Source organism: Pagrus major, chromosome 20 (assembly GCF_040436345.1).
Source record: "Pagrus major chromosome 20, Pma_NU_1.0".
NCBI classification, from domain to species: Eukaryota; Metazoa; Chordata; class Actinopteri; order Spariformes; family Sparidae; genus Pagrus; species Pagrus major.
The window spans coordinates 7151511-7165996 of record NC_133234.1 but is presented as its reverse complement, the minus strand read 5'-3'; the positions used below and the strand labels follow the sequence as shown (position 1 = coordinate 7165996).

General features: G+C 40.4%; 1 protein-coding gene across 1 annotated transcript in view; it reads left to right on the top strand.

Moving 5' to 3' along the window:
* cacna1g (calcium channel, voltage-dependent, T type, alpha 1G subunit) overlaps positions 1-14486 on the top strand; it is a 268885-nt gene that overhangs the window by 238778 nt on the left and 15621 nt on the right. Inside the window, exons 28-33 of the mRNA XM_073490161.1 lie at positions 124-233; positions 3546-3676; positions 6680-6750; positions 8588-8666; positions 9029-9150; positions 12005-12430. Coding sequence (XP_073346262.1) covers positions 124-233; positions 3546-3676; positions 6680-6750; positions 8588-8666; positions 9029-9150; positions 12005-12430 — 939 coding nt within the window. The remainder of the gene's footprint in view (positions 1-123; positions 234-3545; positions 3677-6679; positions 6751-8587; positions 8667-9028; positions 9151-12004; positions 12431-14486) is intronic.

The following is a 14486-nucleotide window of genomic DNA, read 5'->3' as shown; positions in this document are numbered from 1 at the left end:
AATGAAAGCCACAACTCACTCATCTAAGATAACAGAAACTGTAATGATAGCTTTACTGCCTTGTTAAGATGGATACCTGTGCAGTTTATTAATCTATAACATGTATCTCTCTGACATCTTCAGGAGTTGACTGAGGCATTGAAGATCTGTAATTACATCTTCACCCTCATCTTTGTTCTGGAGTCCGTCTTCAAGCTGGTGGCCTTCGGCTTCCGGCGCTTCTTCAAGGACAAGTCAGTATTTGAGTAACTGCCGTGCTTCCCAATGTTATGTAACCTTTTCCAAACACCTTGGACGCAAATCAGACAGTAATCCTGAATAAACATTTACCTCCCAGTTTAGGGTTTTGACATTTTAGTGGATGTGATATTGTAATAGATTAGTGGGTAAAGGTACCTTTCTTTAACCCATGAGTCATGTGGAAAATCTGAGGCAGCATTCGCAGAGCTTAAATGAGCTTTTTCTTAGGTGCTTTGGTGGATGGTTCTCACTGAGGCCTGCATGAATACAAACGGCCTCGTTAAACACCCATAAAACATGCTGCCTTAGATGATTTCATAGCTTTGAAATCCCTGGCGTCCCCCTGAAAACCGCACAATAATGCACAAACACAATCACAACAGCACAAATGTTGACATCACACATACAGTACATGAATATACACACAAACACACACACACACCTCAGTGGAGGCATCATGTTATTGGACTCAAGCTGACCACCAAGGGCTCCATGATGTCCATTCTCTTTGCCAGAGTAGACCATTATCCTTTTTGGATTTGGCAGCAGTCCCTTTTGATAGTACCTCACTGCACACATGCTGCACACAGGTACACACAAACAGATAAAAACACCGTTTAGCCCGAGGGATAATGTTGCACTCCATTTAATTTTAAGTTGATTTTCTTGTGTTGATCTAAATGAGTATCTGAAAGATGAACAGATATGTCTCGTGGACTCTAAGAAAGAGAAAAGCCTGCTTGTGGAGAAGAAACAATGGAAATGTCAAACCTGATTTGTACGACCACCCACCGCTGTCTTCACTCAAATTTTACACTCTCATTCTCTTCCAAACAGTGTGTTCAGTGCACATTTATTGCACAGGGGCTGGAAAATCAGATTTGGTCCCAACACTTTGATCTGAAGTCAGTCCCAGTATCTGTGAGAGAAAGTAGCCTGCTGATTCCTGATTGGATCAAATCTATCTTTATGATACACTAAAATGAAATGATACTTTTGCTGCCTCATAACACTTAAACTTTCTGCACACTCTGATGCATCCAGAAAATCTTCCTTGTCTAAATTTAAAGTTTATGAGATTATTTTATTGTTTAAAAACTAATAAAAACTCTAGTAAAATCTAGAGGTTTGGCTTTATCCTGTAATCTCCATATAATTAAAGTGATACTTCACACAAAATCTTTTGAGTATTAAATAGGTTGTAAAAACACTCTAGCACACAGCTTATGTTTGTTGCTATGAATGATCATGCATGTGCAGTGACAAAACAGATCAGATCATTTCAAATCAACAGGACGGTAAAGAAACCTGATCACATTGGATGCGGTGAAAAGCCACAGGTTGGTGCGGTGGTGTGGGAGTGTCACTCCATGGTCCGTGTGTGAGGCGTGTTGGGGACTCAGGCTGATCAGTTTGCCGAAAATCGAAGCTGCTATGTTGTTATGCAACTGGCAAGCTGGTCTTACTAGTGATCATTTGTCCTCATCGACAGATTCAAAATAACAGTAAACAACCAGGATGAAGCAGATCATTGCTGTGTTTTAAACTGGGGGACAAGACTGAACCGAAATGAAAGTAAAACTTAATGCTACGCAGTCTGTTGTGTTCCCTCTGTAGTATGTATCCATGCTAAATAACATGTCCTGCTACTGACCCATTCTACTCATGTTCTACTCTACTTATGATCTCTGGTCATGCCTCTGCCACAGTAGATTAAGCATGCCAGTGCTACAGTGATCGTCAGCATCCAAGAATGTGTTTTAAACTGGTGCACAATGCCAAACTCAGTGAATAAACACAACACATTATGTTACACTCCACTGTGGCTTTAGTCATAGTCTGATCGCCAGCTTATGTGATTGGCCACCGCAACATGACGGTGGCCAATCACATCACATGACTTTCTCCAAAAGTTGAGTCGGATTCAACTTTTTCGCCACAGTCTGCTGCGTTTTTTTGGGGAACCCCCTGCAGCCCGTACTGCTGCAGCCAAAACGGACTACATTCATTAAAATGAATGGGAAAACCTGCGTTTTCACCACACCGCCAGATCCAATGTGAATCCAGCCTTAGTGAAAAACAGATTTCATTGTAATATCCCTGACAAAAGTCTGAAAATGTTAAATTTACTCATTAGTATTCTTAAAGAAACAGTTTGGGGAAATATTTATAAGCTGTCTGAAAGTTAGATGAAAAGATTGGTACCACTCTCACCTGTCTACCAAAATATAAAAACTGCTGCCAGCTATACTGGCTCTGTTTGAAGGTATCAAAATCCACCAAATACCAGCACCTCTAAAGCCCCTTATTATATCACATAATATTTATTTCCATATGTAATTATAGCAACAGTATATCACATTATATCTTGTTGCTTTATATCTCGCAACTGTAGGGTGCCAGGCAACCAGAATTCCAATCCATCAAGTCATGGCGCCTGGCCAAGAAACAGACAGTTTTGTTGTTATACTTCGGTTTTTGTATGGATTACGTTAAAAAGGATTCAGTTACCTTTGAACAGAGCGAGGCTAGCTGTTTTGCCCTGTTTCCAGTCATTATGCTAAGCTAACCTCTATTATCTGTGGTATCGATCTTCATATCTAACTCCCAACAATCTTTAGTTAATGAGCTCCTCTAAACAGCAAGTCGGTAACATGAAAGTACAGGGTTAGTTTATATTTATAATTATGTTTTCATAAGTGTATGATCACCTGAAACTGAAGTACAGTTGTGATTTCGTTACGTTAGAATGGGCCTTTTAAATCTACAGAGGGAGCAGGTCCACTTCCACAGAGGCCACCATGTTTCACCACCACGTTTCTACAGTAGCCCAGAACGGACAAACCAAACAGTCTAGAAAGGGCCTTTTGCATTTTTAGCAGCCACTGTAGGTTCTCCTACAGTCTTGGAAGGGAAGGATGAGGCAATGGGCATTCAGTTGTGTGCCATTTGCCACCTCAGCTCTAGATGTCACTAAATCTGACACACTTAAATATGTGAATGGATCAGTGAATGGCAGGTGCTAAAACATGTCTGCAATAATGAAATTAACTGGTTTGGCTCTGGTTTCTGAAAAGTGTGGGGTTATGAGTACTTTTAGACCAAGTGAAGTTATTTATTTTGAAGTCAAAATTGAATTGTAACTCTATTCTAATTCAAATCCAGGTGAAGTTACTCAAGTTCACATCACTATATTAAAGACAAAGATTTTGACAAGTTGCTTGGATCAGATTTTGCAGCCATTGGACAGAAGGATGTCTAAGTCAGTGTTAGGGATTGATGAGTGTGTGTGTTTGTGTGTGTAGGTGGAACCAGCTGGATCTGGTCATAGTGCTGCTGTCCATCATGGGCATCACTCTGGAGAAGATTGAGGAGGCTTCTCTACCGATCAACCCCACCATCATCCGCATCATGAGAGTGCTGAGGATCGCACGAGGTACGACCACCCTGTCCATCCATCCATCCATCCATCCCAACCCCTACCTGACACACTCTCTCTCACACACACATACACACTCTGGTCACTTCCACACTGCTGCACTTTTAAGATGCCTTGTAAAATATCCACGTCCCTGGGACTCCCGCTTTGTTATTTTTGCATGACAGGTCTCAGCAGGGTTCGGGCAGGGTGTGAGTCGACCAGATGGCACTGAGAAACACAGTCAGCTGACAAACACAGCACTGGGAGGGAGCAGAGAGAGAGAATGATATACAGATAAAAACTGAAGAGGGAGAGGGGTGAGGAGAGATAGCTGAGGGTGGGAGAGAGCCAAGACACATTATGACAGTAAATGAATTAAGCTGCGAGAGGTAGACTAGGTATGGAGGGAATAAATGAGAAGAGAGAGGGAAGAGAGGAAAAATCAAAGGAAGAGGCAGGGATGATGAATAACTTCTGACCTGAAAATAGATTAGAAAAGGATGGAAAGAAGTCAGAAAGAGGAGCAATTGATGCTAGAGCGAATAAAGTTGAGATGAAGTGAAGGAGGATAATGAGAGATGAATGAATGGAGGGATGGTTTGTAGGTGGGTTAGAGAGATAGAGGGAATGCTGTGTATCTGGAGACAGAATAAATGGAGGAAAAGAGTGGAGGAGAAAGGTCAAGTTAAAAAGACGGGATGGATTTGGCAGGAGGAAGAGGAAAAGCTAAACTGACCGTGTGCTTCAGGCTGATTACTTGTCCAGGTAATTAAAGATAAGAGAAGCCTGGAAGGGAGTTAACGGGAGGAAGAGATGGGGAGAGCTGAGAAGAAGAGGAGATAAGACGGACAGCAGGGAGGCTCATCTGTTTTGTCTGATTACTGAATGTGTAATAACAGGAGTAGCATGGAAGTCGTTATTGATTACTGTCACATAGAGGACCAGGCACATACACGTCATCTTGTTGTGTTTAGATGGGCACAGTAAGCAACTCCTTTTTCTATCTGGCATCACCATGTATCTCATATTCAGACAGTATGTAGATGTGATTTAGCTGGATTCAATTTACACAATGGCTCCATCCTAATCACATTTGATCATCCTCGCCGATTTCAAGTTTCATCTTATTTTAATGTTTCCGCTGTTTAAACATCGATCCTTTTCAAGCTGCTTCTCAGAAGCTGTGCCTGGATGTACAGTGTAGTATTAATCACAAGTACTGTACTGAAGTGCAATTTTGAGGTACTAGTACTTTACATGAGTATTTCTAGTTTCTGCTTAAAACTTCCACTCCACTACATTTTGGAGGCACATTATTCACTTTTTACTCAACTACATTTATGTGATCACTTAAGTTAATAATTACTTTGCAGATCGCATGCTACATCAGAGCCAAAGTAGCACATTTTTAGATTCGTTTATTTTATCGGCAATCAAAGAAAATTTAAAAAAAAAAGATAATTAATAAAGTTCTGAACGGATCTGACAATTGGCCAGGCCGATAATTGAGCCATATATACCCTATACATACATGGAAATATATGTATAAGTCACCTTTACTTACTTTTGATTCTTAAGTACATGTATTACCAGAAAATGACTGTTGATACTAAAGTGCATATAATATGAGATACTTTAAGACTTTTTTATATTTATATTTATTATATTATATTTTAACACAGTATCTTTTTATCATTTTTACTCAAGTATGACTTTTGTTTACATTTTACAAAACTGCATATAAAACACATATGCCAGTAATCTATGCAGTAACACACACAATATCTAACATCGGCTCCATATTGAGGAACTACAACATTAATGCTATGCAGGCATTCATCTCTGATTAAAACAAAACATATAATAGTCTCAAATAATATAACACTGTGAATGAAGCCATTCTGCAAAATGAGAAGCTTCTTTCACTTTTTATACGTTAAGTATATTTTGTCATGTTGCTTTCTGTACTTTTTCGCTTAAGCAACATTGAGGATGAAGGACTTTAATATTCATGCATTGTGGTATTTATACTTTTACTTAAGTAAAGGATTAGAACCATTGTACACCACACGCACACAGTCCTGATGAGAAGTATAATCAGGCAATTGCAAACCAGTATTGGTTTTATTGTCTGTAGAAAAAGTGTCAGTGTAAATAATACAATTAATGCTGTATTCAAATTTGCTGCTTAGTTTTAGAGCCCTGGTATTGTGCATTAGAATAGTATGGTTTATTAGTTAATAGTGTAAGTAAAACCTACTGTGACAACAATATGTTCCCAGACCAGACAATTTCCATTCCCTGCTGTATTTTGTAAGCATACAAAGTCTTTGAACATTTATATTGCTCCTGCATAAAGGAATAGTGTGACATTTTGGGAAAGAATTTGATGAGAAGATTTATGCCACACTCATGTCAGTGTGGTCAGTGTAAGGGTTTGATCAACAGCCAGTTAGCTTAGCTTAGCCCAAAGTCTGGAAGCAAGGGGGACACTGCTAACCTTTCTTGATCCAAAGATTAAAAAATATGCCAACCAACACCAGTAAATGTTGCCATGAACATGTTACATCTCGTTTGTTGGAACCATTTCCTCCTAGACCAGTGACTTTCAGAAGTTTTCTCATTGTTGTGAGGTTGGCAACCAATGTAGAGTCCTGGAAGTCGCTGGCCCAGGTCAAGAAAAACTTCTTTTTTTTGTGAATCTCTACTTTTCCATTAATTATTATGCATTATCTGTCACTCCTGATGTACCTCTATTGGTACCCCAATGCCACCCAGTGACCTCATCAAACTGCAACCCCAATCTGGAGGATATGACCTCAATCAGGCTACCTAAAATCTTCATGTTTTTTAATAAAAGGAAATCTCTTTCTGACAGAGCTGGCTTAGTCTGAGTCCTTTCACTTTCACAGAAGGCGTGATGGCACAAGTCCCTGTCCTCTTATGTAAGACCGAACAATCTTAATATTGGTAAGATACTTTTTCATTTTCTCCATGTGTATGTGTGTCCCCCCACAGTATTGAAGCTCTTGAAGATGGCGGTTGGGATGAGAGCTTTGCTGGACACCGTTATGCAAGCCCTGCCTCAGGTACACAGTCAAATCTGTTAAATAACATCCACCAAAGCCGATTAATTCTCTTTTCCTTCCTCCTCTGTATTTTTCTCCATGGATCTTTCACTTCCTAACACGTCCCACAGAAGCTGTCCCTAAAATTACCTCCCAGAGGCATTCCTTTTTCAGTATTTATTCTTCTGTTTCAGGGCGCTGTTGTTTCCCGTGAGCTTTTTTGCCAACTCTAGAGACCCTTATTTGCATAACCAGCTCCCTGCAGAGATTGGGAAATGATTGTAGCTTGAGGCTTTGTTTTGAACGATGGTGGGTGGATTTGAGGGTGGTGGAGTTGGTAAATTAGAACAACTTCGGCAGTGTTTGGACTGAGAAAAAAAATAACACTCCTCTGTTCGCAGAATTCTTTGATACAACCTCTGTCTGTCACTCAGAGAGAGATTGAGTGTTGTTCTATGCTAATTCCACCTAGAGCTTGTCAGCAATGTTCATAGTAAATAAATCCGTTGATAAGGGTGGTGGGACTATGAGCAGTAGCAGGAGCAACAAACCCCTAAACTTTCCATTACTAAAACCCTTCTCTGACCGTATTTAATGGTGCAATATGTAAGAATTTTAGTTGACAACATTTAAAACAATATATATATCAACAGAAAGTGAAGAAATTATGACGTTTGTGTACTGTTTTGTTGAGATATCTATTGAAGTTAGAATGCTAACCAGCTACCCCCAGCCCATCATTGTCCAGTGTGCTAGTGATGTAAACGCCAACTCATCACGAGCTCCTAGTCCAGACAGCTAGCAGCATGGCAAACTGAGCTACTTAGCAAATGGCAGCAACACTTGGCAGCAGTTAGCGGTTACTTAGGTGATATACTGTCCCTTTTTTTTTTTTTTTTTGAGTATGAATTTGACAGTGCCAATTCTTGCATATTGCACCTTTAAAGCTGTTATTTCCGATTATCTTTTTCACTGTTGTCCCAGATCAACTGCGCTTTTCACTCCTCATATCTATTCAGAATTTTGCTTCTTCTGCTCTTTTGTGTCAGTCACTCCTTTGTGTCATTCACACATAACACATAGGTGGTTTACAGCGAGGCAGATGTAGCACAAGAAACTCTTAGTAATGTTTGGAACAATGCGTCCTTTATTTAAGATAAGCTGCAGGTGGACAGAAGCAGCCTCTCATTCAAGCTCATTTCAGTTTTGTCAGTTTTTATCAGTTGTAGCTAGCTAGCTAATTAAGCTAAGCTGTTAGCATTAAGAATTGTTTAAAAATGCTTTCTCCAACTCAGCTGACTTTTTCATATTTTCAGCTGACTTTTTCATTACAAACCCTGGGGAGGGGTACATGGCTACATCTACATACACAATAACATGCTAAAAGACTGCAGCTAAATCTGCATGCCCCAGGAAAAAAGTCAACATTCTAGCCAGATATGCTAACGTTACAGCTGAAAATCATATTAACTACTACGACAAGTATTTAATACATCCTTACTTGTTTTTTCTGTTTTTGGAAAGGAAAACAAGAAACCATCACCAAACTCTTTAGATAAGGAGTATCTCTCTTTCTACAGCCCAATGCTCACCGCTTCAACACACAAAGAAATCCAAAGCTCAACAGGCCTGCTGTGCCTTCCAGTTGCTAAGCTATGATTGGACAATTGCTGTCCGGGGTTGAGTTTAGTGAATGGCGAATTGCCATAGCTTACATTTCCTTCTGGCTGCTTCATCATGCTACTCCATTTGTTTTCTCACTGGAATGAGCTGTTTGTTGTCCCTTGTTATTAGTATATTTTGCCAGGGATTTCTCTCCTCTGACTAATCCCTCTCTCTTCCTGTTGTCTCTCTGCAGGTGGGGAATCTGGGTCTTCTCTTCATGCTCCTCTTCTTTATCTTTGCAGCGCTGGGAGTGGAGCTGTTTGGTGACTTGAGTAAGGGCACATGCACCATGCATACAGGCAAACAAGACAAAGCTGAAACAAAGATCCACACATATACATACCACTCAGTCCATGCACAGGCATGCACGTGTTTATTGCTCCCCTGTGTGGGTTCAATCTGGAGTTAATTGTTTTTTTGAAATACCTTATTGATTTTTCTGACTGATGTCTAACTGAAGCAAGTAGCTTTCAAGTAAAACAGTAGTACAACAGTCATTATTTCATTGCAAAGCCAAGTTGTTGACAACTGAAAAGCCACAAAAAGCATCATCCTTTATCTCCATGGCTCTCCTTTACTGCCTGACTATTTTTATCCTACCATATCCCCTCCCTGCTCCTCCTTGTCTCCCCAGTTTGCGATGAGCTCCACCCATGTGAAGGTCTGGGGCGCTATGCTACATTCAAAAACTTTGGGATGGCATTTCTGCTGCTCTTCAGAGTTTCCACTGGAGACAACTGGAATGGCATAATGAAGGTGAAACTATCACTGCAGGCATACATACACATAATGCATTTTCATTCTTCCACATGTGCACATACATTCATCTGGAACACAAGAGGCAGATCTAGTGGTGATGTGTTGGTATGTTCTCTACATACATACCAACACATCAGCTTACCCAATTTCTGCAGATGACTAAAAATACTTTTTCCTCAGGGCCCAACAATAGTTGGTAGTAAATATTAGCCTTTGCTGTACTTTTCAAGTGCTATATTTGTTCAAAATGTGGCTTGCAGCAGATGGTAAGTTGCCAGTTACCTTTAAATAACTTCTAATATGGTTGTTTGTCTTTCTTCTATGTTCTATTTCAGGCCACTACCCCTACCAATCACATTTATATTGCACAATTATGCAACGTACTTAAGTTCAGTGCCAATGTTCAGTGCCAGTAGAAGTGGTGTGGCCTTTATGTAATGAAGGAGAAAGTAAGAGTGTGGAGGTCATGGTGATGGATGGGCAAATAGTGCATCTGACTTTCACACCAGAGAACCAACTTAATGTCCTGTTTTTAGGCTTTTGTACTGTGATCCTGATCTTTCCCTAATTTTAACCATGAAGCTATTTGTGATTATCCATGCATGAATACAGCAGCCGTGCAAGCTGCTCTGTGAGGCTGAACTGGCTAAATACTAATGCAGAATGCATGTTTAAGCTGGTATGTTATGTACCAATTCTACACCACCACTGTCCAAATGAAAAAACTTTGACCTGCTGGTGGCGCTGGATAAAAACCTGATCACCCAAGTCAGCAGGCTTTTTTCTTTGTCCAACATAAATATTTCACCAAAATTTAAAAATGTCAACTTCATGGTTACACAAAGTCAGGGATTTTCAACTTTTTTTCAGGCCAAAAACCCCTTAGCTGACGGAGCAGGGACTGCCTATACCTCCTATATTTGATAGCAGCATTTGTAGCAAGGCTATTGTTAGGCGCATTAGCTTCACCCTCTGTATTTTCCCCGGCGGTTTCTGCGGTGGAAGGTATGTCAGAGTCTCGTACTTGATAAGTTCCAATTGTGGCTCACAAGGAAGTCCGTACACTTGGGATAATAATACTATAATAATATAACTGGCCAATATGTTTCAATAACATGTGGTTAGCTGTGTAGCGTCGTTCCCCCCACATTTATGAAATATTATTAAGCACCTGTTAAAAGGAGCACCACCTACATTGATTGACATTGACCTCCATCTCTGCCATGAAGGAAAACACAAATACAACGACTTAATTCAAGTTATTTACTAACCTAACTAAACATAAATATATATGTACATATATACGACTAGAATGGAAATGATAAGGCATAAATTAACTGTAAGCTTAGTTGTTAAACTATTGCCGACAGAATGAATGAATCAATGAAGGAATTTTATAAAAACGATCCAAAAACGCAAAAAGAGGAATACTTAACTAAGATCAATAAAAAGCAAAAAATCATGTAAGACTTAGCTCTGCTTCAACTGTCACACATAACGCATCAAGATGGTTATTTCCTACTTTTCCACGGTAACGGATTGGCTGATAATGATGCTCCCCGGAAAGCGCCCAGCATGGCAGGTAGACTCGCCAAGAAATCTTCAGGATCCGTAGAGACAGCCAGATGATAACTGTACAGTAGGTTCAGTGAAGCTTCTTCAGGATGATGAATCCAGGCTCAGTCAAGGCCTTTCGGAGGCCACAGAAAAAACACAGCATGTGTTCTCCGGTCTTGTTGTTCAGCGACAGGCTGCACAGTCGGGATGCATGGAGCCATAAAAATCTTCAAAAGTCTAAAAGTTAACTAATTTAAAAAAAAAAAAAGGAGAAAAATTCATGATTATTCATACAGCAAAGGGCGGGCTTTGCTTGTTGCTTTTAGGAATCTATGCAGTCTTTCTTCTCAGTTCAGAGTTCATTCTAGAGCTTTGTTTAGTTTTTAGTTAAAAGCGAAAAACAAAAGCCAGCACCCGTAATACCTGTTGACCCAAAAGGGTGATGAGCAGAAACCAAGAGTCAGGACAACAGACAGAAGAAAAGAGAGAGAGCCAGAACGTGTGATAAAGTTTTATAGTGTAGGGCTGTGTTTTGGAAGAAAAAGGATCTTTACCGCTCTTTTACTGATTACTAATTAATTCCTTTGTGCGGAAAGAGAACTGGCCTCTACTTGAAGCAGAGTTTTATAATATCAAAACGATTACATGTTCTGAAACACAAGATATATACATTTACACATTTAAGTAGATAGTTCTAGAGGGGTCTAATGAACATCTCTGTGGATGGAGTCGCTGTCTGGAGAGCAAACAAAGTTGTTACTCTCCCAGAGTTGGTGGGATGAGGCTGGACTTCTTAGGTCTGTTCCTTGTCTTGCTTGACATCCTTCCTCCTTAAGCTCAGGGGTTATTGTGTCTGTGTAGGTCTCTGTGCACACCAAGCCTTTTGATTAAAGCATCAAAATGTTAATAAAAGTTTCTTTGTATATTCCTGTCTTCAGTCCCCTACAGCTGGCTAGTTCACCGTTACAATAGGTGCTGCACAGTTACTTAATGTGCATTTATGTTAGCTTGCTCACATCATTACACAAAGGTTCATGGTTAGATAACCATCAATGTTAAAAAAAAAACTATAATTGTCTGTACAATATGTCATGGCAATTGGTTGGTTGAGATATTTCAGGACTGACTGACTGCCCACTGAGGTTAAAAAACATTGCCATTGGACATTTAGAACTGTCACTATTTAATGAAATTTAGGGTTTTCCAGAATCATCTTATATCAGTGTTCTGATTGGCTGTGAGCTCATACAGCTTTCATTAATGCCTGCATGTCTTGTTTTCATGCTTCGTTCAGGACACGTTAAGGGACTGCGCTGGTGACACCACCACCACCTGCTACAACACTGTGGTCTCTCCCATCTACTTCGTCTCCTTTGTTTTGACCGCTCAGTTCGTCCTGGTCAACGTTGTCATTGCCGTCCTGATGAAGCATCTGGAGGAGAGCAACAAGGAAGCCAAGGAGGAGGCAGAGCTGGAGGCAGAGTTGGAGCTGGAGAACAGGCTCCAAGCGGAAGAAATGGCAACAAGGTCACCCCAGCTCAACCCAATGACACCGGGCATGGACAGGTCAAGTTCTGGGGGTTCCCCCTGGAGGTCAACAGGAGGAGGGGACATGGAGCAGGAAAGGGATGGTCCTATGGACTCACCCACTGCTGATATAACCAGAGACACTGTAAACATCAGAGCAGACCCTGCTTCATGCCTGGACACCCCGCTGGAGGTGATAAATCTTTTTCGTTTTGCTTGTACATCATGTATATGTGTATTATCTAGAGTCTATTTCTTGGTTGTGGTTTGAAGGTATTTTTTTAGAATGGTTCCCTCATTAGCGGTGTTTACATGTTTTCCAAAAACAAAACTCTGGTTTTGTGTGTGCATAAAGGGGAATTCCGGTGTCCTGGGTGAGTTGTTCATCTGGATTGTTATATAGTTATATAGTCAGCCATTACTGGAAATAAACTGTAGCTGGAGAATTTATTTCCTCTAGGTAAACTTTAAACTCCTCGTGTTTCCAGCGTTGTCTTGCTGCAACAGCTCACCTCTCCTAAGATTTCAGATGGAGACTTCTCCTTGATATAGACTTGTGTTGTTTCTGGTTACAGAAATGATCTATTTATTTAAGAAAAAGTTATAACTCTGTAATAATTTCCTTAATGTTGTCAGACAACCTCAGCATATCAGTGGCAAAAACAAGCACTTTCAGTGAATTTAGCTTTGATGGTCGGAGTTGCCCTAAAGGATTGCATTGTAGCCATTGCATACGTTGAGGCGATCTACTGGACTGATTCCAAAACTTTTGGTCAAGACATCAAAATACTGTATGTAAACATTAGGCCCACGTTTGGAAATATCTTTTCCTTTGAACGTTCCCCTTTAATGTTTATTATTATAAAACAGATCATTTGTAGATTTTGATAAAGCTTGTTTAGCTAGTTTAGATATTTGCAATAACCCCATGTCAAATGTGGGTGACAGAGAGATTCATTAATAATACAATTAATACCACTGTTGGCTCAGTATATGTAAGGATAAGATTCACATCATTGCACACAAGTAAAAGTGAGACACATTCAGGTAACTTCTAGGTAAGATCATTCCATTCTCAGTGGCTAATGCAGCATCTTGGGCGACATGACAGATGCTCCAAAGTCACTTTCTGCTGGGGGCCAGGCTGTGCGGTCAGTCAGATGACCCCCCACATCTCTGGTCATTAGTCCTGACTCTGGTCCAAACCATCAGTTAACTCTCTGGGATGCTGAGCACACTGGATTTTATCTGAAATAATGGATTTCTTGGGAGGAATGTCCCTTTACTGTCTCAGTGTACAAACTGTGATCTATACGTAAACAAACTATAGCGGATATGACCATATTAGGACATTCACTACACACTCTGGCACCATTTCAAATGTAAGCGGATACATATATGTGTGATTAACTTATTGCCCTCAGATATTAGACGTATAATAATGAATGCATTGTTATGGTTCATGTCAAGTCAATTGTGTATACAGAAAATCTCCTCGATGTGCAAATTCCTTTGTAACCCATACTGACCTGCATCAGGATGGTTTACAGTTTGTGTGCATGCATGACTGTGTGTGTATGTGAGTGTAGCTGGTCCCTGTAGAGCACATGCCAGTCATAGATAGGTCACAGTGCCATGGGAAAGCTGGACCACGGGGCCTTGTTGTTCACTTCAACAGCTATTTCTAGTCAGCAGAGAACTTTTTAGGGATAGGAAGTAGAGGTCTCGCTGTCGTTATGTTTCCCTCTCTAAGATGTTATCCGTCTTCCACTGCCGCTCCTCTAAAACATGTGTGGTTCAACCGCAGTCTCTTCTTTAGCCCTAATGCAGTGTCGTAGTGCCCCCCTGTGGGATTAAATGGCAGCACAAGACAGCCTGAACTGGATGTTGTTTAGAAGGAGATAGTGAATATTCAGTTGCTGTGCTCTGCATGAAAGCCTGCTAGTAATTTAGTAAGACACTGAAAGATAATGTAGTTTTCCTACTTGTATTTCCTTTGGCTTATTTCTGTTTGTATATCTGTGTCTCTACCTGATTGGCTGTCTTTTTCTTCCCTTTCTGTCTTTGTGCCCCATTCTTTTGTTCCACATTTATTCATGTGTCTCTGTTATTACTTCTGTCTTTCCTTCTCCCCCGTCCTTGTCTTTTTTTCCCCCAAAACTTCTGCCCCTTTCTTTCTCTCTTTTCTGTCTTTTCACTCTGCATTACGGAAGTTCGTCCAGCGGAGAGCACAGTTTGACTCGGTCTCC